General features: G+C 45.9%; 2 protein-coding genes across 4 annotated transcripts in view; both read left to right on the forward strand.

The window, feature by feature from the left end:
- LCK (LCK proto-oncogene, Src family tyrosine kinase) overlaps positions 1–15,461 on the forward strand; it is a 50,288-nt gene extending 34,827 nt beyond the window's left edge. Inside the window, exons 10-13 of one of the 2 annotated variants that reach the window (XM_063140205.1) lie at positions 742–818; positions 2,817–2,967; positions 8,000–8,131; positions 13,166–15,461. In XM_063140205.1, coding sequence (XP_062996275.1) covers positions 742–818; positions 2,817–2,967; positions 8,000–8,131; positions 13,166–13,368 — 563 coding nt within the window. In that variant the 3' untranslated portion in view covers positions 13,369–15,461. The remainder of the gene's footprint in view (positions 1–741; positions 819–2,816; positions 2,968–7,999; positions 8,132–13,165) is intronic. The other variant, XM_063140206.1, reaches the window with a different exon arrangement.
- A 778-nt stretch (positions 15,462–16,239) lies between these two features.
- Positions 16,240–25,675, forward strand: part of HDAC1 (histone deacetylase 1) — a 30,239-nt gene continuing 20,803 nt past the window's right edge. The window contains exons 1-3 of one of the 2 annotated variants that reach the window (XM_063140208.1): positions 16,240–16,336; positions 19,242–19,354; positions 20,791–20,908. In XM_063140208.1, the coding sequence (XP_062996278.1) occupies positions 16,288–16,336; positions 19,242–19,354; positions 20,791–20,908 (280 nt within the window). In that variant the 5' untranslated portion in view covers positions 16,240–16,287. The remainder of the gene's footprint in view (positions 16,337–19,241; positions 19,355–20,790; positions 20,909–25,675) is intronic. The other variant, XM_063140207.1, reaches the window with a different exon arrangement.

The following is a 25,675-nucleotide window of genomic DNA, read 5'->3' on the forward strand; positions in this document are numbered from 1 at the left end:
GGAAGCCAAAGTGATTATCTGTCAAAATAGGCCAAGGGAAAGGTCCTGTTTCACCCTCCTTCCTGTGCAGAGTAACTGGCTGCTGTCAGTCCAAGAGGGCTGGGAGGCATTGGGATCTCAAAGGGAAAGGCCTCACTTTCTCTGTGTAATGTATTTTAAGCCAGGGGTACGTAGATGTTAGGCTTGTGGGACCTGTTTTATATTTTTTACTACAACCCTAGTTCACTAACTGGAGCCAGGTGCAAAATATTGGCTGGGTGTTTCTAGCCCACTGCCTGCCATGTCCTACCAGGCCTGCGCTGGGATGGCAAATCTTCAGCTTAGATCAGAACCCTAAAATTGGAGTCAACGACAACTCACTAATATTATTTTTATCCTCCTCCTCCTCCCACACCATTTCTGTACCTGATCGTTTATAGAGAACATGTATGACAGGTCCTTATGTACGAAAGGGCTTACAACCAAACATGCATGGAAAGAACAGCGAAAGGGGAGATGGAGGGGTGGGGGAGCCCATGCGATGACTTCCATTGTGCACACATTGGCTGCATGGCAATCAGGTAGAGTGACCGGAGGAGATCACCCAGAGGCTTCCTGGAAAAGCTGAGTTTAGAGGAGGGGCTTAGAGGAAATAAGGGAGGTGTTTGCATAGAGGCATTCTGGGAGGCAGTTCCAGCTACAAGGAGAAGCAAAGGAAAGATATATTTCACATATTTTAATAGTTTTTCCCTCCCCTTGTAGGAAATTTGGTGGATTTCCTCAAAGCTGTTGAAGGCACCCAACTGACCATTTACAAACTGCTGGATATGTCTGCACAGGTGTGAACAAGGGGAGAAGCAGGAGGGCAGGGAATAAAACCTGGCAGGATGAAGGAGGAGGAGCAGTTGGTGGGGAAACATCCTATGGGAAATGGGCCGGGTGGCTGGGCGACGTTTGAAAACGAGTATTCAGGAGTACCAAAAGAAACTAGAAACATGTCCACATTACAAATTTAAACTGGCTTAACTGTCACCTCATCTCATCTCTAGGAATCTGGGGAACAGTTGCTTTGAGTTAGCTCTGATTGAAAGAGTTAGATCTGAATCCTCTCCCAACACAAGCCTCTCCGGATGTTTTGGATGACTACTACCATCAGCTCCAGCCAATATGTCCAATGGTCAGGGACGATGGAATTGTAGTCGAACAGCATCTGATGGGACCCATTTTGGGGAAGGCTAGGTTAGAGAACGTTCAGCATCTTCCCAGAACTACAGTGTCCGGAGTTCCATGCAGGAAACCAGGACAACTAAAGCTGTTGAAAACCACAGAGCCAGAGTGTCAAACCCACACCAGCGTTCAGGTCATGAAACTCATTTGATGATCTTGGGTCAGTCACTATCTCTCAGCCTCACCTACTTTGCAAGGTTGTTGTGAGGATTAAATGTGCACAGGAGAGCCGTGCAGGCTGCCGTACGTTCCTTGGAGGAAATCAAACAAACAAAATCAAAAAGAGGCGCAACGGGCAACTTTCCCCTTTGAAATTCTGCCTGTTGGGCAGCTGTGAAAAGCACAGAAGCATCTGCCAACGGAGAAGTAAAGGGAACATTGGCTGAGTTCAGACGACACGCTAATCACCGGTTGTTTCCCATTCCGTCCCTATTACCCCCACCCACTACCCGGGTGATTAGTGTGTCGTCCGAACTCAGCCATTGACTGGTTTCGGATGATACAATAGTCCATGGTTGATTAAATAACCAACCATTGCTTAAATAGTCAACCATTGACTATTGTGTCATCCAGCGAGCCTTTTCCACACCATGGTTGGTTACTTCACCAAAATAACCAACGCAAATAATCAATGGTGTGCAGAGTTGACCATCGGCACAACCGTTGATTATTGTGTCGTGCGTCGGGCTCCCTTAACTATTTCACACGCCTGCAGAGTCACGAGGCAAGAGAGGCAGAAACCCCTGCTGCTTTTGCCCAGCTGGGCTCTATAGGCATGTGTCAGCTGTCCCAGGAAGTGTGTGGGGAGCCGCCAATCGTGATGCCCCACCCAGGGATGTCCCATGAGAATCCCCCTTCGTGCCAGGTGCTGACAGTGGGGACCCGGCAGGAAGGGAGATTCTCATGGGAGGGCAAAGGTGGGGTGGGCAATAGTTAACCTTGTGTTAATAGTCAACTCCATGGATGATCATTGTCATGTGGGGAGTGCCCCCTAAACAGTCATCTGTGGAGTTGACCATAAACACATGGCTGACTGTTGTGTCGTCTGAATGCAGCCATGAACTGAATGAGCCAAGAATCATGGAGTTAGAAGTTTTCCACCTCCCTTCTTAATGCAAAAATCTTGATTTTATGGCATCTGTGACAGAAGGCTGTTCAGCTTCTGTATAAATACTTCCCATCACCCAAGGCACTCTGTTCTACTGACAAACCACTCTTACCATTGGAAAGTTTATACCAATAGTTAGCCAAAATCTGCTTTCCTTCAATTTGCCATTCATATATAAATTTGTTTATTTTTAGTATTTATAGGCTGCTTTTTATGACCAAGGCAGCTTATATAAAAATAAAAGCATTAAATACAGTCATATTAAAACAGTTGTTTAAAAAATGTGTGATTTTTCACTTGTGTGTTGTAACGGTCAGAGTGGCCCCTGGGGGGGCCTGGATTCCATCCCCTGCTCTTAGGGAGTGACTGTGGGGCAGAGTCCCCGTTCTATATGTGGCAGGGTTTTTGTGGGAATCAATGAGAAGATACATCCTGGCAGGAAGGGTTGGCTGAGAAGGTAATGGACAAATATGTAACCAGAGTGCCTTCTTCTCCCACAAAGATAGCAGAAGGGATGGCCTTCCTTGAGAAGAAGAATTATATTCACCGTGACCTGCGAGCTGCCAACATCTTGGTGTCAGAGATGCTCTGTTGCAAGATTGCCGATTTCGGCCTGGCCCGACTTATAGAAGATGAGTACACGGCTCAAGAGGGTAAGGTCTTCTCCTCCAGCCTTGTCTGGCCTGCTGGTGCTCGCTTCATTGTGGGATGCAGGATGATGGGCAATGGTCCTTGACTGGCCAGTCGGGCTGGTCTCTCACAAGGCGTGAAGTGCACTTTGGGCTTCTTCCCAGGCAAGGCTGCCTGCTTGTGAACGGTGCTTATTATGGACTCCCTTCATGCAATGCCATCCTTGCAAATAAATCTGCTAACTCACCTGCAAACACATATCTATGTTTTTTGTTGCTTAAAACCAGGATGGGCAGACTCGAAGGGCTCCATCACACCTGCTTTTTAAATCCAGTTTTCATCCGCGGTTTCCCCTTCCGTTTCCTTAGTGAGTCGAGCGCTGGGCAGTTTCACGTGTGTGCATTGTTGTGCTCTTTCAGCTCATGTATCTTTTCACCTGGAGCGCTACTGTGCCGGTGAAATCTCAAGTCTCGCCCCTTGGGAAAGGTTTATAGGGGAGGAGGAGCAAAGGCTTGTTTCGCTCGTTTCAAAGGGTGGGCAGATGAACAATCATTTTAATTTCTTTTGTAAAGGTGGTCAGGTCCCCTCCTTTGCTCCAAGGTAACCAAAATGCTTACAGTGATAGCTCTGAAGAAGGACTTTAGCCACCCCAAGTTTGAATCAGATTGGGTCATCCCTTGATTTTAAGGAATTTCAAGGGTTTTTTTTAATGGAACTTTAAAAAATGCTTACATCTGCGTAAGTTTTAAAGATCAATAGATCAATAAATAGAGACTTACTTCTGAGTGAACAGAAGTAAGACCTCAGAAGTAAGCACAGGGTTGCAGAGCACTTCTTTCCAGTTTGCTGTTTTAGACTAAAAAAAACGCTTCTGAGTGAGCACACTATTAAAAGTCAGTTCTATATGTGCTTACTCAGAAGTAAGTCTCTCTCTGTTCAATGGGGTTTACTCAAAGGGAAGCCTGCATCGGATTTCAGTATGAAATCAATGGGATTTACTCTTGAGTGAGGGAACCAGCAGATCTGTAGTTTATGAACCTGGAGATGCCCAGCTTCGCATGATCAAAGGAAAGGAAGATCGATCCTTCACACTTGTGGACTACCAGGAAAATGGGTTTAAGGGGGGAAGTTTAAAAAATCATAAAAAATCAAGGGATGAACCTTGGCATGCAGAAAGCTGCCATTAAGTGCTATCACTGTGCCAATTTTGAACTATTTATCTTTGAAACTTACGCAGATGTAAGCATTTTTAAAAATTCCCATTTAAAACATTCCTTAAAATCAAGGGATGACCCAATCTGATTCAAACTTGGGGTGGCTAAAGCCCTCCTTAAGAGGTATCACTGTGCCAACTTTGATCTCTTTATCTTTAAAAATGAGGGAGCTGCAGGCAAGGAGGGTGCATTTTCCGCATTTCTTTTAATGTAAATATGCCTACTCAGTAGTAAGAACATAGAGTTAAATGGGACCTCTCTCCCTCCCCCTTCACAGTTGAGTGGAGAACTGCCCTGCCCTCCTCTTTTGGTAGTGGGACCGCCCTTAGACACACATGCCCCCAACAAAGAATGGGATGGTGGGATGGAATGCAACAACAGCAATACGTGGATGGAGGAGAGCATTTATTTCGCAGGGAGGGAAAATAATTCAGACTTTCCCTGCTCCAAAAAGAAACCAAACATGGAGGGTAAGAGGTGAAATGAGTGCAGGATGTGGACAACATCATATGAGTACCGGGCTGAAAAACTGCATACCAGGCATGGAGAGTGGGCGATAAATCGCTGGTGTGATGGAGCTCTAAGTTGGAGTCTTATGGCAGATGATCAGTAAGTAAATCTGCAAGGATTTCTGAAATTCTGGCTCTTGCTTGTTTAACATTAACAACAATAACAGGGGTTTCTCTCTGTCTCTTCCTAAATCAGGCTGTAAGACTCCCTGATCTGTAGTCATTCAGGTGTAGATTTGACATATTATGCAGGGCAAGTATCTATTTCAAGATTGCATCAGGTAATTGGTTCCAATCCTCAGCTAGTATTTTGCATATGGTTCTACTCTCTCCACATCCACTAGGTTGATAGACCTCAAGGTTCTGGTAAAGACCCCCACCAAAGATGATCTTGCAGGCCTGAAGTCTGCACATACCTGACCTAAGAAAAACCAAACACATAGAACTAACTTTTGTAAAGCTTCCCATGTTCTGTTTATAAGCTTGCACAATACCCAACCACATTGTTACATAGAAACATAGGAAGGTGCCTTAAACTGAGTCAGGCCTTTTGTTCATCTAGCCCAGTATTGCTGACACTGGCTGGCAGCGGTGCCTCTCCAGGGTTTCAGGCAGGCCTTTTCTCAGCCTTTCCTGGAGATGTTGCAGGTTGAACCAGAGACCTTCTCCATGCAAAGCAGGGGCACTATCACACTGAGCATCAGCCCCCACCCTTTTCCGATGCAGTGTTATTTCAAATAAAGACACTCTTGTAACACCCACTTCTTACATGTGCAACTCTCTCTCTCTCTCTCTCTCTCTCTCTCTCTCTCTCTCTCTCTCTCTCTCTCTCTCTCTCTCTCTCTCTCACACACACACACACACACACACACACACACACACACACATTGCCAAAGGCTCTTCTTTGCTGCTATCACTCCATTTCAGCCTCCCCCAGCCTGGTGCCCTCCAGATGTGTTGGATTGCAACTCCTATAATTTCCCGCCAGCCATGGCCAAATGGTAGGAGGTCTATACCAGAGACCTTCTTCTACCACTTCAGTTGCAGACCGTCAAGACCTCATTCCCACCTCGTTTGTCAGCACACCAGGGCCCCATTAAGCTAGATAAGTGTGGCTAGCAAAAGGATATGGGGGCTAGTACCTTTAGTGGACTTACTGGCATGGATGGCCTCATTGAAGAGACAGTGTGCTTGGATGTCGCTGTGCACACATTGGCACAAGTGCTGGAAACTGGATCCCTGGGGTGCCGATGCATGAAACCAGCCCAGGTCTTCCAGAGCACAGTGGTTCAGCAGAGTGGCCCCTTTCCTGGTGGTTCTGCCCCTCCCCACTGCTTGCAGCAGCTCAGCAACAGAAAGCCGCAGCTGCTCTGCTTAGGCCTTCATTTGATGCAACAGCCCATCTCTCGAGGAAGTTGGAGCCCACAGGGGGTTGCTTTGTGTGTGTTTGAGGAAAGATGTGTGAGAGCACCATGCACGCACACGCACACACAGAGGGGTGCACCGGGGACCTGTGCTTTTGAGCTGCAGCTGTAGCTTTATGAAGAGAGAGTTTCCTATGCAGCGGCGCGTGAGGAGTAAGGGGGCAGCCGTTGCTTCCTCCTCACCCCAGTAGGATCAAGGCAGTCAGGAGAATCAACGCTTAGAGGGGAAGGCAGTCCAGGCATGAATTCCTCTGAGCGTCATTCACACAGTTACTGCAGTTTAATTAACTCCTCCTGTTCTCTTCTCACCAAGAGGAAAAAGCAGAAGAAAGGGCTTCTTTTTATTAATAAAAGAACTGTTTGATCTAATGAATTTTCTGTAAGTAAATGATACATTTCATCACTGACTTACGGAACTCACTGCCATTAGCTTGGTTAGCTTTGAAGAGCAATTAGACAAATTTATGGAAGAGGATGAGAGCTCTCTCTTCAGCTATTAGCCATGATAGGTAACAGGCAGTGGAGGCTGGTAGCTCCAATGTCACAGATGTGCATCTGTGTGAATTCACTCTGGGTTTCAGTCAGAACTCTAAAGGAGCCATCCAAGGTGCAAAGCAGACAGAACTCTGCAAAGCACCTTGGATAGCTGCTTTAGAGTTTTGACTGAAATCTGGAGCAGATCCACCACCCCACTGACATTGGAGCCACCAGCCTTCACTGCTAAATGTAATCTCCCTGAGTGTCATTACATGGGGGAAATCACGTTTGGTTACCATCACTTCTCTGCCCTCCCATTTGTCTCTCATTACTTCAACTTTTGAAAGAGGAAGTAAACAACGTGCACGTGGCCCATTCAGTGGGCTTGTTTTGATCGCGCTGCTTCTCCTACACACAGCAGCAGATAGCAGCAACTTCCATTTTTAAAATAAGTCGGACTTACTGGGGTGTTTTTTTGTGGTGCGAAGAAGGCCAGAAGGGGCCGGAGGAAGACAAGATTGTGAGAGGGACCCGTGAAAATCCGTGAGTGCCCAGTAACGAGTGTGCAATAAAACGCTCGTCTGATGGAGCTCCTGATATAAACACCAGCTTTAGGGGAAAGGGGTGAATTTCATTGAGACCACAGCAGGCGTGGGGGGTGGGGGAAGGGTTCCACTCTTCTTCCAGTCCTGCAGCCCTGCTGCTGCTCAAGGTCACCCATGGTGGTTACTTTTATTTTTTCAAAATGTGCTTGTTTGTTGCATCCACACAATTACTGCCACATCTAGTTAGACTGCTGCCCGTGTGGGACAAGAACTAAGAGTTCTGCCATGCCTTAAAAACTAGCAACTTATTTGTGGCGTTAAGCTTGCTGGTCCTAAGACCCACTTTTCAGTTGTATCAAGTGTGACAGAAGGCCAGTGTGGGGGCCAGTTCCTATGATCACTCTGTTTATGTCCAGAGGCGTTTACCCAATGTTTCTTCTGTCCTTTTTCTTATCACAAAACATCTGTTACGTAGGGTGACCCTATGAAAAGGAGGACAGGGCTCCTGTATCTTTAACAGTTGTATTGAAAAGGGAATTTCAGCAGGTGTCATTTGTATATGTGGAGAACCTGGTGAAATTCCCTCTTCATCACCACAGTTAAAGCTGCAGGAGCCCTGCCCCCTTTTAAATCTGGTCACTCTAGTATAGCTCCTGCAGAGAGTAGAGCTGTGTGGTATTTTTCGATCAGCAGCGTTGCAAGTCATCGCCCTGGACGTACGCTAGGAAAACTTATCATGACATCGTGCAAACCAGAACATCCTGCTGTTGTGTAGCCACTAGCGTTGGGTGGAAGTAGAGCTCCTCCTTGTGGCCAGTGCGGTAAAAGTCACCCTTTATGCCACTAGAAAGAGTATCTCTGTTCTATAACTCCTCGTGTATTTCAGGAGCAAAGTTCCCCATTAAATGGACAGCCCCAGAGGCCATTAATTACGGGACGTTCACCATCAAATCAGACGTTTGGTCATTCGGGATCCTGCTGACTGAGATCGTCACCTATGGCCGGATCCCTTACCCAGGTCAGAATTTCTCACCAGCCAAGCCGTTTTCCAGCTATAGAAAGCACCCTGTGTCTACAGGGAGAACCAGAGCAAACAGAACCTTTCCACACCCTGCATCATGATTTATTTTTTAAAAAAAACTAAAACAAACAGACAAACAAACCAAAAACTCCAACTACCCCAAAGCCACACCAAACCTTGCACTTAGGGTAAATTGTGGTAGTGGGGGCGGGGGAGGGTGTCATTCATGCATTTTTTCAGTAGTGCCAGTCTTAATAGCTAAACATGATATACAAAAATAATCCACCAGACTGAAGTACTATAAAATATTTCCATAAACTATTGCCTGTGAAGAAACGAGCATAAAGCAAACAGAAAAATATAAGCTTAACAATGAAAGCCAGGACAGAGTCTTGTACCTCATCTCTAAAGTATAGTCAGACTTCATAGAATCATAGAATAGCAGAGTTGGAAGGGGCACACAAGGCCATTGAATCCAACCCCCTGCTCAATGCAGGAATCCACCCTAAAGCATCCCTGACAGATGGTTGTCCAGCTGCCTCTTGAAGGCCTCTAGTGTGGGAGAGGCCACAACCTCCCTAGGTAACTGATTCCATTGTCGTACTGCTCTAACAGTCAGGATGTTTTTCCTGATGTCCAGCTGGAATCTGGCTTCCTTTAACTTGAGCCCGTTATTCCGTGTCCTGCACTCTGAGAGGATCGAGAAGAGATCCTGGTCCTCCTCTGTGTGACAACCATTTAAGTATTTGAAGAGTACTCTCTGCGTCCTTCTTGAATCGTGGAGCCCAGAACTGGACGCAATACTCTAGATGAGGCCTAACCAGGGCTGAATAGAGAGGAACCAGTACCTCACATGATTTGGAAGCTATACTTCTATTAATGCAGCCCAAAATAACATTTGCCTTTCTTGCAGCCATATTGCACTGTTGGCTCATATTCAGCTTGCAATCTACAACAATTCCAAGATCCTTCTCGTTTGTAGTATTGCTGAGCCATGTATCCCCCATCTTGTAACTGTGCATTTGGTTTCTATTTCCTAGATGTAGAACTTGGCATTTATCCCTATTAAATTTCATTCTGTTGTTTTCAGCCCAGCACTCCAGCCCATCTAGATCACTTTGAAGTTTGTTTCTGTCTTCCAGGGTATTAGCTATCCCGCCCAATTTTGTGTCATCTGCAAATTTGATCAGCGTTCCCTGCACCTCCTTGTCCAAATCATTAATACAAATGTTGAAGAACACTGGGCCCAGGACTGATCCCTGCGGTACCCCACTTGTTGCCTCTCCCCAGTTTGAGAAGGTTCCATTGATAAGTACTCTTTGAGTCCGGTTCTGTAGCCAACTGTGAATCCACCTAATAGTTGTTCCATCTAGCCCACTTTTAGCTAGTTTGTTAATCAGAATATCATGGGGCACTTTGTCAAAAGCTTTGCTGAAGTCAAGATATATGACGTCCACAGCATTCCCACAGTCCACATGGGAGGTTACCCGATCAAAAAATGAGATCAAATTAGTCTGACAGGACTTGTTCTTGACAAATCCATGTTGGCTTCTAGTGATCACCGCATTGATTTCAAGGTGTTTACAGATTGACTTCTTTATAATCTGCTCCAGAATTTTCCCAGGGATGGATGTCAGACTGACTGGTCGGTAGATCCCAGGTTCCTCCTTTTTGCCCTTTTTGAAGATAGGGACAACGTTAGCCGTCCTCCAGTTGTCCGGCACCTCACCCGTCTTCCATGATTTTGCAAAGATAATAGACAAAGGTTCTGAGAGTTCTTCCGCTAGCTCCTTTATTACTCTAGGATGCAGTTCATCGGGCCCTGGAGATTTGAACTCATTCAAGGAAATTAGGTGTTCTTTGACCATTTGTTTATCAATCTCAAACTGCAATCCTGCCCCCTCAACTTCTGCTTCACTTTTTCCAGGGGGTCATAGACCCGCTTTTGGGAGAAGACTGAGGCAAAGTAGGAATTGAGCACTTCAGCCTTTTCTTTATCATCTGTTATCAATTTGCCATCCTCATTAAGCAGTTGAACCACCATTTCTTTCCTGTGTCTTTTACTACTCACGCATCTGAAGAAAGCCTTTTTATTGCTTTTAGCATCCCTCGCTAAGCTCATTCACAGCTTTAGCCTTCCTGACGCCATTTCTGCACTTCTGCACCACTTGTCTGTACACTTCTTTTGTAGCCTGGCCTTCCTTCCACTTCCTATATGTATCCTTTTTTGTTTTCAGGTCATCTCTAAGCTTTTTGTGGTGCCACATTGGTTTCCTCTGTTGTCTTCTATCTTTTCTCCTTGTTGGAATTGTTTGTAACTGTGCCTTTAAAATTTCCTTTTTAAAATACTCCCACCCATCCTGCACTTCTTTTCTCATTAGGCTTACTTGCCACGGGACTTTACTTATCACGGTTCTGAGTTTATTAAAATCAGGTTTCCTAAAATCCAGAGTACATGTATGGCTACACTCAACTTTTGTCTCCTTCATATTCAAGTATGACTTGGTCACTTTCCCCCAGAGTTCCCATAACTGCCACTTTATCCATTAAGTCATCCCTATTGGTCAATATCAAGTCAAGGATTGCCGATCCTCTAGTTCCTTCCACCACTTTCTGTAAGAGAAAGTTATCATCCACACATGTCAGGAATTTCTTGGACGGGCCACTTCTGGCAGTATTTGTCTCCCAACACATATCAGGGTAATTGAAGTCCCCCATCACTACTACATCACACTTCCTTGAAACACTGGCAATTTGTTTCTCAAAAGTTTCGTCCTTGTCATCTCCTTGATTGGGTGGTCGGTAGTAGACTCCGATTATCATATTCTTTTTATTCCTAGCCCATTTATTTTAATCCAGACGCGCTCGACGGGGCTCCCAGTCTCATCCACCTGTATTTCTGTGCAGGGATAGGTATTTTTAACATATAGTGCAACTCCACCTTCCTTTCTATTTCTTCTGTTCTTTTTGAACAAGTTATACCTTCAATTGCTATATTCCAGTCATGGGAGTCATCCCACCAAGTTTCAGTTATACCTACCAAGTCGTATTTGCCTTCATGTAAAAGGAGTTCAAGTTCATTCTGTTTATTTCCCATATTCTGGGCATTAGTAGACATCGAAGACTGTGTGTTTTATAGTCTGGCTTTGTTCCTACATTGTTGCGGACACTATTTTGGGGCACTATTGGAGCTGTTCTCTGTGCTGTGGTGTCTTTGCCTTCATCCATTGTTGCCTCGAAGTTTACGTCTCTCACCCCCGTAAGATTCAGTTTAAAGCCCTCCTGATCAAGTTCTTCATGCTGTGGCCGAACACATTCTTTCCAGCCTTTGTGAGGTGCAACCCATCCCTTGCCAGCAGTCCATGTTCCAAGTAGCGTAGCCCGTGGTCCCAGAGTGAGTGGAGCAGGCTTGTTAGGGAAGGGAAAACTACAGCATGGAAGCTACATCTGCAGAGTTGGCCCAAGACATTTTACTGGATGAGAAAAAGACAACATGATTCTTTCTTCCTACACTGGCAACGGGATAAGCATCCAGCACACCTGAGCGCAGCAGGATAGTTTAGGGCATTTAGGACAGGACACACGACAGGCCCCAGCACCTGTCACCTGAGATGGTTGCCTCACTCTCCCTAAAGGTAGGGCCAGTCCTGTACCAATGAGAATGTTTCCTTGGTTGGCCAATAGTGTTTGTCCTGGCACATAGATAATACTTTCTGGAGGACGTCCCCAGTCATTCTCAAAGGCTGCTGTGGGACTTAGAGTCAATGCTCTCCAGCCCGGGGATTCTGTCACATCTATTGTTTTTAGAAGGCTCTGGGGGCATGATGTGGCTAAAATTTGGACAGACGTAGCTTGAGGCTTGTGGATTGAATTAAGGGCCCCCTACTCCCGCCCCACAATAATTCAAACACTGCATATAGTAAGAGGCAGTCCTCCAGACAGGTAGCAGCATGGAAGTTCTTCATGAGCATTTACAATACCTGCTACCTCGCTATTTGTACCCAGTACTGGAGCACGTCTTTTCCACATGCATTTTAGAACACCCTTCAACACAGTGCTTGCTTCATTTCTTAAATGAGAGAAGTGATGGAGTGGGGGGGGGGGGGAGATGTGCCCAGACAAAGAAAGAACTTGTGCAACCTGAGATCTTTTCCACTGAGCACAAACTCTTCTTAACCAAATTAATCTGCCAGAGCTTCCTCAACCACAAGATGGTTAGGGTTGGAGTTACAGGGCTTTTACCTCCCCTGCAACATTTTTTCTCTCCCTTGCTCCTTTCCCCCTCTCTTTAACAACAAGCCTGAAGAACAGTCCTATAAATTCAAAAAGTTCACTGATTAGTTGGCCTACTAGAATCATAGAGTTGGAGGGGTGTCTTATAGGCCACCTAGTCCAAATCCCATCTCGGTATCCTAAATCCAGAGTTAGAACATCCCCAACAGATGGCTGCCTGACCTCTGCTTGAAGACCTCCAGCAAAGGAGAGCTGACCCATCCACCTAAATGGATGGATCAGCTCAGCAGAGGCTGGTGGCTCCAATGCCAGTGGTGGACCTTGGAGAGCACCTTTTATAGTTCTGACTGGTTTGCACTGCCCCACTGACCTCGGAGCCACCAGCCTGCACTGAATTGGTTCCATTGTTGAACTGCTCCCACCATTAAGTTTATCTTGCTGTTTAACCACAATCTGTCACCCTGTAACTCAAACATATCAGAGGGAGTCCTGCCCTCTGGGGTAGCAAAGGACAAGTCTTTAACCTCTTCTGTGTACAAAAAGTGCACACAGAATGTGTGTTTGAAGAGTGTATTTGGAGAGTCCAGTCATGTCCCCTGACACACACACAGAGTCTCCTCTTGTCTGGTAAAAGTAGTCCAGTGACGTTCCTGTTTGGAATCTCATGATTCATACGTCCCAGGGCTGTGGGGTTTTTTTTGGGGGGGGGGCTCTGAGCCCCCTGCCCACCAAGTCTATAGATTTGTGGCCATCTTTCCCAGACCTTTTCTAACACAGTGCTTTGTGTTGTGGCTGTAGGGATGAGCAACCCAGAGGTCATCCAAAATTTGGAGCGGGGCTACCGAATGCCAGTGCCGGACAACTGTCCAGAAGAGCTGTACAAATTGATGCTGCAGTGCTGGAAGGAGAGCCCGGAGCAACGGCCCACATTTGAGTTCCTGAAAGGTGTCCTGGAGGACTTTTTCACTGCCACTGAAGGACAATATGAGCAGCAAGTGTGAGGATGACTTCAAACAAGGATCCTGAACAATGCCAGAAAATCTCTCTGCATTTTGGTCCTTCCTGAGACACGGGACACCACAAAGACCTGGAACAACTTGATGCATCCAGAGCTTGGGTGGAACTAAACTCTTTGTGACTTGGAAGCCTTTCCCCTAATCCCAGATTACGTTGGGCAGTGATGGGAATAGCTGAAGCCACTTAGGGGAGATTATTACTTCTTATATTACTTCACACATGCCATCACTGAGAAAGTGGTGAGCTGTGGTTCAAAACAAGCCCTTACTTTCTCCTTCTTAATGAGTACTTAATTTGTAAAAATGAAAAAGAATATTCAATCCTGCCTGGAGATATAACCCGTGACTGGAGGACCATAATCCCAGGTCTGAGGATTTGTTAGATTGTAATCTCCTCAAAGCAGAGACCTGGCCGTTTGTGGGTGGGTGGGTGGTGGGTGGGGGGGCATATAAAGTGATGGTGCTGTATAAACAATTAACAACCAATATTATAATACTTATTAGTTAAGGCACTCTGCCCATGATCAGAGGCATTTGCTTTTCTTTGACCACCTGCAACAAGTTCCAGAGCTCGGCACTGACAACGAAAACAAGCTCTGAGACTGATCCCAGATGTACTCCATATACACACTCCTGCTCTGTAAATAACGAACAGAAAATATGCTTTATTACTGCACAAGAAACAGCAGATTTCACTCTAAATTCTTGGCTTTAGCAGGGAAAAGACAATGGCAAACTGCAGATTGTGTGTCCATGTGTGCTGATCCTGATTAAAGACATGAGTGGCACGGCTATCCTGGTTGCTAATCTAAACCCCCCCCCCCATGGCCGGGGGAATTAGGAGGTTCCCAGAATTCATAGTACAGGGCAGGTGAAGCAGGGAGGGGAAACTGGCTGGCGAGACCACATCATGCCAGTCCTTTTACAACTTCATTGGCTGCCAGTCCAGGTCTGGGCCTGATTCAAAGCGCTGGTACTAATATACAAAGCCCTAAATGGCTTGGGGCCAGGCTATTTGAATGAATGCCTCCCATCATATGTACCTGCCCGGACATTAAGATCATCCACAGGGGTCCTTCTCCGTGAGCCCCTGCCAAAGGAAGTGAGGCAGGTGGCTACTAGGAGGAGGGCTTTCTCCGCTGTGGCACCCTGGCTGTGGAACAAGCTCCCCAGAGAGGTCTGCCTGGCTCCTACACTGTATTCTTTTCGTTGCCAGCTGAAGACCTTTTTATTTTCTCAGTATTTTAACACATAATTTAACTTAAATTTAAATTTTGCTGTTTTAATTCTGTATTTTAACCCCATATCAATTTCTGCTGTGTGGTTTTATCCAGGTTGTGCTTTTTATATTGTATTTTGTATTTGGGTATTTAGATTGTTGGTTGTTTTATTATGTTCCTTATGGTTTTAATTTTTGTGAACCGCCCAGAGAGCTTCGGCTATTGGACGGTATAAAAATGTAACAAACAAATAAATAAATGAAGAGGTCTGCAGAGCAGGTAGGCTGTAAACAGAGGTTGTAAGGGAGCAGTGAGAATTGGGTGGTATGGAAGGAGGAGGAAAACAGCAATGGCTGCGAAGAGTCAGTACAACAGGAAAGAAGTATGGGTACCCTTAATGTGCATATTTGTGTCTTAGGCATGTCGTGCATCCCATACCCCCGTCCCGTGTATATGGGCCAAAGTATGTGCTGAAACCTGTGGCTGCAGTCTAGTATGGGGCCTTCATTTTGTAAAGTCTGGTACAAAAGAGAGGTCCGCCTGGCACCTGCACTGTACTCCTTTCGTTGCCAGCTGAAGAACTTTTTATTCTCCCAGTATTTTAACACTTAATTTTAACTTAAATTTAAATTTTACTGTTTTAACTCTGTATTTTAATTTTATATCAATTTTGCTGTTTGGTTTTTATTCTGGTTGTGCTTTTTATATTGTATTGTGTATTTGTGCTTTTAACCTGTTGGTTGTCTTACTATGATTTTAATTTTTGTGAACGGCCCAGAGAGCTTCGGCTATTGGGCGGTATAGAAATGTAATAAATAAATAAATAAATAAAGTTGAATGCAATATATGGATATATAACATTTTGGATTCTCTATAAATTTTAACTTGAGATATTTTCTTGATTGAGCGATTTCAGAAATTTAAATTCCACCCTACAATAAAATTCCTGATACAACATACTAAACGAATTTTAAAACATACATACATGTACTAAAACAGCACAATCAATAGGAGCAGTATAAAACATATCCAACACAGCCAAGATAAAACAGATCAAATTGCATTAAAAGATTTGAAAAAACAAAGGCATCTTGGTAGCCCGAAGGTGCATTACAGACGTCTGTTTGCCAGAGCTGAGCCCTAGCAGCTCAGGTTTAGCAAGCTGCCCCTTAATAGACTTTGAAGGAGTCCGGGACGGAGCTGAGGAGATGCACGTGGAAGTTTGACTCCCCGCGGGGAGCGGATCCCTGTGAAAGGCGCTGCCAGAAGAATATGCTCCCCCCCCCCCCAGGAATGGCCCACTCCAGCTTTCGCGTTCTTTCTCTCCTGGGTGGAGGCGCGGTGGGAATCTTCATTTCCCCCTCGGGGGAAGAGCAACGTAGTTTACAGTTACCCCCTCTCTTACGTGGAGATGGTGCACACCCACCCCTCTACTTCCCCTCCTGTGAGAAAATGGTACAGTCCAAGTAACTCCTCGCCGCTCTGTCTAACTTGTTGTCACAAGTCGTCCCGCCTCCCACGCTTCTCATTGGCACTGGGTAGACCATCTGCACTTGTGATAGGCTACAGAGGTTAGAAGGGGCGGGGTGGCGCTGGAGGCGCTCCCCCCCCGCCGGAGGGCTCGGTTGCGTGGCGGGACTCGGGTCCGGGCGGAGGAGGAGGTGTCGGGAGGCGGCGGCGGAAAATGGCGCTGACTCAGGGGACCAAGCGGAAAGTCTGCTACTACTACGACGGTGGGTGAGGGGCTCCGGCAGAGGGAGGCGGTGGAGCTCGGAGAGGAAGAGGAGGGGTCGGGGGGGAGGGAGGAAGGGTAGCGGCGAAGGAAGTGCGCGCGCGCCGGGGGGGCAGGTTCTTGCAATTTCTTTGCGGGGGGGGCCGATGATGATGATGATGATGATGATGGGGGCGGCGAGGGAAAGGGCCTGAAGGTGATGGCGGGCCCCGTCCCGTGTGACTGGGGGTGGGAAAATGGAGGAGGAGGAGGAGGAGGAGGAGGAGGAAGGGTTTTAAGAAGGGGGGGGCGGAACGAGGGAGCCGTTGGTGAGGGGGGTGATTTATTTTAATTTCGTATAAGGTTCTTCTCACCCTGCCTTTCCTCCAAGCAGCTCGAGGCTGCGCATGTGTGTGCCCCTCCCCCTTTCATTCTCACAACAACCCTGTGGGGTAGGTGAGGCCGAGCACGCGAGGGACCAGCCCAACGAGTGTCGTGGCTGAGGGGAGTGCCGTGAAGGCGGGTTGCCCCCCCCCGCCCATGCAGGCCGTGGGGGGCTGGATGGGGCTGGTGAGGTGGGCAGCCCTCGAGGACCGGGGCGAGCTGAAGGGGGGGAGACCCTGGAAGAGAGGAGTGGGCGTTTGAGCTGGACCAGGGCGCCCAGCCGTGACCACGGGGCGCTGGTTTCGCAGTTGCTGGAGCTGCTCTCGCAACGCCGGGCAGCGTTGTGAACGCCCAAGCTGCTGGTGGCGTGGGGGGCCGAGGACTGAGTGGGTTGGTTCTGCTTGCCCAGGGCCCACCTAGTGAACTTGTGGCTATGGCTGGGTTTGAACCCTGGGGCCTTTCAGCTGGTACTCTTGTCCCCTGGTTCTGAGGAGGTCAGAAGCAGGGAAGTTAGGCTGTTGGTGTGTGGGTGGGGTGAGCAGGAAGGGCTAGTGAAGAAGGCTTTGGGGCGATAGAGGGAAAGGGTGCTGAAGGTCTTTGTGATGCAGGGGACAGAGGGTGGCTTTGGGGGGAGAAGAGGCACAGTGAAGAAGTCTAAGGGTGGGGTAATGCTGAGAAGGTCCCTGGGCGGTAGCAGGGAGAGCTCTGGGAGGAAGGGGCACAGTGAAGGTTTCCAGCGGGCCGTGGGCTAATGAGGGCAGAAGCTGGGGGCAGAGGACAGCTGGGCGATGGCAGGCAGAGCAGCTTTTGACCAGGTCAAGGCATCCTTCCAAAGAAGCCCAGAGAAGCCATTGGTCCGCAAACGGTTTTGTTAGTCCACACAACCACACGTACCTGTGTTAATTCTCAGGGGTGGGTGGGTTCCTTCCTCTGAAAGAACCTCCAAAGCCACAGTTGCTTTCCATTTTACCAAAGCATCCTTTCTGGTTTGCTTGGAGATGTTTCATACTTACCACAGGTAATTAGGAAAGTGGCTGTCTGAAGGCCTAGGATGGTTAGGAAGGGGAAAGAAGATCACTGAGTGAACAGGAAAGCTATGAGGGGGGAAAGTTCAGGGGGCACAGTGAAGGATGGGCATCCAGAGTGGTAGTATTGGGTTGGATGCTTTGGGAAGGCAAGAAATGAGCAGTTAGTGAAGCGTTGTTTGCATAGGAAGCTGGAGAGCCGAAGCGCTCTCAGAGAGTCTTGGAAGAAGAACAGGGCTGAGGAGGAGAGCAGAAAGACTGGTCTTGGGAGAAGAGGAAGCTCCTGGTAAATGGAACACTGCTGTTAGATTTATCAGTTCTCCACTTCTGAAGGTGGTGGTGTTTTTAAAAGCTGCTTCCAAAAGCAAGGACTCTGCCAGCAAACACATCTGCCTTTTATTTCCTCCCCAAAGCAATCAGGGGAGACTCTGAGGGGTTATGGTGGGAGTGCACTATGCACTTACTGGGTGTGGTGAGCGTATGTGTGCGCACCACCAGGGAACTTTTCCAGGTAATAGGGTATTTGGTATCACATCCTGGCCAATCTCCAACTGGAGTGGTTTCCATTTCCCCTGCCTTTCCTTCTCTTGGCATTGGTTCAGCAGGAGATGTTCCTCCCCTGAGCAGCCTACCTGGCATTTTCCAGGCCACCTTTTCCACGATGGGGACTGGCACAGGCCTGGCTGTCACATGGTTCATATTTCCTAGTTCTAGTCCAGTTTTAAGCACCCTAATCAGCTTCTAGAAATAGAGCTGAAGTTGGTGGGCCAATTTATTCAGTTAGTGCAGGCCACAGCTGAGTTACTTGTTCATCTAAGTAAGTTGAAGCCTGAGTCCCACCTGGATGCTTGAACATTTGGGGATGATGAAATAAATGTGAATAATGTAATCATATTAGTGACATGCATCTTCATTCATACTTAATGTTTCTTCACATTTTATATGACAGTCACATTGGCTGTGGGCATACCAGAGTTTCCTGCAGAAGAAACCTTAAGTATGAATGAAGATGCATGTCGCTAGTATGATTAAGTTATTCACATTTATTTCATCATCCCCCACATGATGTTGCTCAAGACCATATTTCTGCTGCAGGAAACTGGTATGCCCACAGCCAATGTGATTGTGTGTGTGTGTGAACTTATTTGTTCTGTACAAGTCCCCTTTCTGGACACTCTTAATTCCTCCATCTCATCTTCATCCCTAGGTGCAACTAAATTAAAAGAAACATGTATGATACTGCCTTCTCCATCAGACTATTGATCTATTTGGTGCACTTTCATCTACTGACCAGCAGCTGCTCCCCAGGAGAGTGGTCTGGCTAATTGAGACCCTTTGAATTGGAAATGCCAGGGATTGAACCTGGAACCTTCTGTATGCAAAGGAGAACTCTGCCACTGAACTCCCCGCCCCACGCCACAGTTTTTTCTTACATCTATTCCTTATTATCTCTCCCAAAATTAAAGTTGTTCACAGTGTAAAGTAAGCTTTGTCTTTTTCCCTCGCTTCTCATTTCAGGGGACATTGGAAACTATTATTATGGTCAAGGTCACCCTATGAAGCCGCATAGGATCAGGATGACTCATAACCTTCTTCTGAACTATGGCCTTTACAGAAAAATGGAAATCTATGTAAGTTTTTTTTTTAAAAAAACACCTGCTTCCTTTCAAATCTTCAGTTTTCTTGTCAAATATATATCAATAAGCAGTATCAAACAAGAAACAAACATTCTCAATATAATAATAAAGCCCATATTATCTCCAGAAAATAAGCAGCTCCCCTATTTATTTAGTAACTCCCCCATCTGAGTTATCACAAACAAAACAGACTAAATAATTCGGGGGGGGGGGAGCCCGACATCCTGTGCTCCTTGGCTGGGACTGGCATAATCATCATGGCAAGTTGGCTGGGACTGGCATAATCATCATGGCATAATCATCATGGCAAATCATCATGGCTGGAAGTTAACATGGGACCTGCAGCTGTGGAGGTCCAGCAGTCTGATGTCCAACCCAGAGTCCTCTTAAGCCATGGGTGTAGCTAGAGAGAGAGAGACCAGCAAGGAACCTGGCAGCATTAGCATGGGGGAAGGAAGTAACGGGCTACAACAGCTGATGGGGACCTGCGGCTAGCCCACAAGTCTCTATTCCTGGAGCAGGTACAGCTTGTTTCCCAAGGGCAGGGTTGGCTGTTAGTACTCCTGAAAAAAAAGATTAATTCCTACCAGGCACACCCAGAAAGAGCCCAGTCAGGACTTGTATCCTTCTTTGTGATTATTTTATAATGAAAAGTGGCTAAGTAATTTCAGTAGGTGTAATATAAGGCACAATGAAATTGAGAGAGCACATTCTGACCTGTTCTGAGGAATCCTTTGCAAGTTCTGGTGATGTTTTAGGACTCCCAACTGGAACATAGCTAACCTTGGACAATGTGTGAATCTCTCACTATATGAGATTCGTATATGATGGCATATCAACATCCCTGTCTGCCTTGCCTAGATCATCAGTATCCCTGGGCTGTTCTAAAAACCAATTATCCATCAGATGAAAAATATTAGTTGTGTTTCCCTTAAAGCAGCCATTCGCATAAATCCACAAAAGTTACTAATCTGCCCCGGTGCTAGTGAATATCAGTGTAAGTAAGTTGTGGCACATTAACAGCCTGAAAAAAGAAAGAAACCCATCTTCATCCACTATACATTTTTTAAATTCCTGCCAACTTGCCATAAAGCAAACCTATTTAGAGGTTTGCCTTCAGTGTCATTGATTTAAATAAACGTCTCTTGAAGTTTAACAATGACGAACATTAAAAGTCTGTGTTTTCTGAGCATGTCATACCTGGATTGGTGAGCTACCTGTTCTCCCATGCAGTCCTTTTAATCAGTTCCTTCAGTCTACAATTATATTGTAGAAGTAGTAATTCCTAGACCCTCCCATTGCCATTGGTCTTTCCCCTGTTCTGTGCTGGGCAAAGGGCCACTGGAAAGCCTGCTGGATGCAGTTTGAACTGTGCTAAAATTTGGGGGGCGTTACCAAGGCGCTTCTTTAAAAATGGCCTTTCATTGCAGCGACCCTACAAAGCTAGTGCTGAAGAAATGACCAAATACCACAGCGATGACTACATCAAATTTCTGCGGTCGATTCGCCCAGATAACATGTCCGAATACAGCAAGCAGATGCAGCGATGTAAGCTCTGAGTGTGATGTTCTGAAGGTTGCTGGAACAATCGAAATACTGATACATGTGTTCGTGGGAGTGGGGGCTGTTCATGGCTAAAGGGACATACTAATCTTGTTTTTAGAACAAAAATATTAAAAATGTAAATGCAGATATGATATAAAGCAGCACAGTTGGGTGGATGAAACCAGCAGCAGTGAAATCCCTTTGCAATATGTTGTCTGTCGACACTTGTACCATGCTTCTCCAAACAATTAGGAATAATACCGACTTCCCGCAGGAAGGTAACGAGTGCATTCAGACACGACAACAATCCATGGCATCTCATTGAGTGAACGAGTTTCAGCGAGCCTCAAGCTTGTACCCTTCCTCCTCGCCTTTGCTCCTGCTTTGTACACAAGGGTAGGAGATTAGAAACAGCTACTTCGAATTGTGGTCAAACCATCACTTGCTGCAAACTCAAAGTAGACGTTTCCTATCACCTCTTGTGTGCAAGGGACAGGGCTAAGGCTTGGCCTGGTGTAGCTCATTTCTGTAACAATAAACCAAGGTCTGGGGTGTCTGAATTGAGCCAATGTGCATGAAGCACTTTAAACACTTTATAGTTATATAGAATTGCTGAATTACTTTTGAGCATTCAAACATTTTGAACATTCAATTCATGGGACTCCAGCAGGTGGTGAGTAATTCCAATGTTGATTCCTACTCTCAAATTTATTTATTTATTGCATTTTTATACTGTCCAATAGCCGAAGCTCCCTGGGCGGTTCACAAAAATTAAAACCATTCAAAGTATAAAACAACAGTATAAAAACATGATATAAAATACAATATAAAAGTATAACCAGGATAAAATCAGCAGCAGTGCAGAAATACAAATTTAAAACAGCAAAGTTGTGCAGTCCACAAGAGAGGTTACCCGATCAAAGAATAAGATCAGATTAGTCTGACAGGATTTGTTCCTGACAAATCCATGTTGGCTTCTAGTAATCACTGCATTGTTTTCAATGTGCTTACAGATTGACTTCTTTATACTTTGCTCCAGAATTTTCCCAGGGATGGATGTCAGACTGACTGGTCTGTAGTTCCCAGGTTCCTCCTTTTTGCCCTTTTTGAAGATAGGGACAACGTTAGCCGTCCTCCAGTCGTCCGGCACCTCACCCGTCTTCCATGATTTCACAAAGATAATTGACAGCGGTCCTGAGAGTTCTTCCGCTAGCTCCTTCATTACTCTTGGATGCAGTTCATCGGGTCCTGGAGATTTGAACTCATTCAAGGAAATTAGGTGTTCTTTGACCATTTGTTTATCAATCTCAAACTGCAATCCTGCCCCCTCAACTTCTGCTTCACTTTTTCCAGGGGGTCATAGACCCGCTTTTGGGAGAAGACTGAGGCAAAGTAGGAATTGAGCACCTCAGCCTTTTCTTTATCATCTGTTATCTTGCCATCCTCATTAAGCAGTTGAACCACCATTTCTTTCCTGTGTCTTTTACTACTCACGCATCTGAAGAAAGCCTTTTTATTGCTTTTAGCATCCCTCGCTAATCTCAGCTCATTCACAGCTTTAGCCTTCCTGACGCCATTTCGGCACTTCTGAGCCACATGTCTGTACTCTTCTTTTGTAGCCTGGCCTTCCTTCCACTTCCTATATGTATCCTTTCTTGTTTTCAGGTCATCTCTAAGCTTTTTGTGGTGCCACATTGGTTTCCTCTGTTGTCTTCTATCTTTTCTCCTTGTTGGAATTGTTTGTAACTGTGCCTTTAAAATTTCCTTTTTTAAATACTCCCACCCATCTTGCACTCCTTTTCTCATTAGGCTCACTTGCCACGGGACAAGTGCGCCTCGAAGTTTATGTCTCCTGCCCCCGTAAGATTCAGTTTAAAGCCCTCCTGATCAAGTTCTTCATGTTGTGGCCAAACACATTCTTTCCATCCCTTGTGAGGTGCAACCCATCCCTTGCCAGCAGTCCATTTTCTAAGTAGCATGGCCCGTGGTCCCAGAATCCAAAACTCTCACGTTGGCACCACCTTTGTAGCCAGACATTCACCCGAAGTATTTTCTTTCCCTTTCTAATCCTCTTCCAAGAACTGGGAGGATGGATGAGAAAACCACCTGGGCCCCAAAGTTCTTCTGTTTCCTTCCCAGAGCTTCAAAGTCTGACATGATTTCTTTGTAGCTCTGCTTGGCGACATCATTTGTTCCCACATGGATGAGAAGCAAAGGGTATGTGTCCGTGGGCTTTATGAACGTTGGCAGCCCTTCAGTCACATCTGTAATCTCTGCTCCAGGGAGACAGCATATCTGGCCAGTCCATAGGTCTTCACGACATATTTGAGTTTCAATCCCACACCGCAGGGCGTCTCCCACAACGACTTCCCTTCTCTTCTTCTTGGTCAACCAAACTTCTGCCGGCTCTGTTAACTTGGAACCCCCCAACCTAGAATCTTTTCCAAACGTGCCAAAGTTTTGTGCTAGTATTGTGCCGCAAACCCTGAGTTTTGTGCCACCACCAACAGCTGTGTATTGGTACTTAAAGTGGGGTTCGTAGTTAACACATCAAAAAATGAACTTTGTCTTAGAACCTCCAACCTGGTGCCAAAGTTTTGTGCTAGTTTTGTGCTGTTTTGTGCCACAAACCCTGAGTTTTGTGCCGCCCCACTGAAGACAATGGTCGGACTTCCAGGAGAAACAAATGCTGGCGTGTAAACCGTGAGCTCTGGCTTTTATCACAGCTTTTATCGTAGTAATTGTAATTGTAAAACTTCCCTGCAGCTTCTGAAATATCAGCCTTGTATGGTATGGGCAGCCAGCTAAAGACTCAAGGTTAAAGACTAAAGGAAGAGAAGAGATAGCGAGGGAGGAGGATAATTAATCAGAATAAGAAACCCTCCTGCCGCCATTTACAAGTGACGGCGGTTTGAAAGTTTGTTAAAATTACTGCTGACAAACTCTTGCTAAGGATTCAATACAAACATTTAGTCTGTTTAAAAACTGCCTGTGCCTGAAGATACCAATTTGCTACAACTAGCTAAGCATACTATACTTACTACATACATAACTAAACAGAGAAGATTGACGGGGGAGGAAAGGAATTTAAGTTGCTGCTACTTCCAATGGAGTTGACTCAAAGTCGCTAAAATCACCCCTCGCCAGCCTTTGCCTTTTGCCTCTACCTCTGCCCCTTGCCAATTCTTTAGCAGGTAATTAGCTCCCGATAAAGAGATGGTATTAACCAGGACTGGCTATAAAATGCTTGGACTCCCTCCTACCCTCTCCATTATGGGGGGACGTAAGAAACGGAAAGTCCAAACAAAGATCACACAGTTCTTTGAAGGAGCAGGCAATGAGTCGGGAATCGAAGAGACTGAAAAGGGGATTGAGGAGACTGAAGAGGCCAATTCTGAGAGGATTGGGGTGACCAACATTAATCTTGCTCTAGAGTGGTCTTTGGGCTTTAATAACAGCTCATTAGTCACGGACTTCCAAGAGCACACCTTTGACAACATGGGTGCTAATATTTCTGCCTCAGAGCCACCAACAACAGAGAGTGGGGCCTCCCACGTGCCAATCTCCTCCTCCCCCAAACATTCCCTCCTGGATGAAATGATGTCAAGACAACTAACAGAGCTGGCAAAGAGCAACGGAAAAGCAAACCAGGCAGATTCATCTCGTCTAACATTGCCATCTGCCTGTGAAGGTGTATTCCTGATGGCTTGTCGCCATGTCTAAAGATATTGGACACATTAAGCGCTCTCTGTTGGAAAGCAACAAGCTTTTAAGAATGTTGGCAGATACTCATAATCCTTCTCGAACCAGCACTGACAATCTTGGAAATAAAGAAGGATATGATATCATAAACAATCTTCCACTCATAACTGAGCCTGAGAAGGGGCGAAATGATCTAAGTAAGAAGCGAAGTAGTAAAAATAAGAGGAACAATGTTAACACTGCAAAGAAAAGTAAAAACATAAAAAGAGCAAAGACAGTCAAATATAAGAAAATGGATTAAAAGAAACTATATAACCTGTTAGGGAATATGACCATATCTAATTCTAAATCTAGTTGAAACAACTCTACATCTAAGTCTACTTTTAACGGGGGAAACCCTCTTCTGTCCAATGACATAGTACAAACACCTCATCCTACTACAGGAGAAGAAATTATAAGTTTGACACCTCCATTGGCCCCGGACCTAGAGGGACAAGACCCTTGGATAGATGCCCTGCACAAAACTAAGCTATCGCAGAAACTAGCTCCAAGAACTGTATTGGAGTGGGGCAGCACAAAACTCGGGGTTTGTGGCACAAAACAAGACAAAACTTTGGCACCAGTTTGGAGGTTCTATGACAAAGTTCATTTTTTGGTGTGTTAACTACGAACCCCCGCTTTAAGTATCAATAGACAGCTGTTAGTGGCGGCACAAAACTCGAGGTTTGCGACACAAAATGGCACAAAATTAGCACAAAACTTTGGCATATGATTGGAAAAGATTCTAGGTTGGGGGGTTCCAAGTTAACAGAGCCCCTTCCGCCTCTTGTTCACTGTTGCATGGTTCCTGTGCAGACTGTCCTCCAGTCTCATCCTCCAGTAGCTGAAAGCGGTTCTAACTCTAATGGTTCCACCGGTGCAGAATGCCTTCTAGTTCTTCTGCTCCTAACTGTCATTCTTTTCCAGGGAGTTTCCTCTTCATTGGCTTTCCTCCCCCTGAGCATACTCCACTTCTGCTTCAGCTGGCTGTTGCTCTTCAATCTCGTGTGCTTCTTGTTGCTGTTGCAG

Source organism: Elgaria multicarinata, chromosome 13 (genome assembly GCF_023053635.1).
Source record: "Elgaria multicarinata webbii isolate HBS135686 ecotype San Diego chromosome 13, rElgMul1.1.pri, whole genome shotgun sequence".
NCBI classification, from domain to species: domain Eukaryota; kingdom Metazoa; phylum Chordata; class Lepidosauria; order Squamata; family Anguidae; genus Elgaria; species Elgaria multicarinata.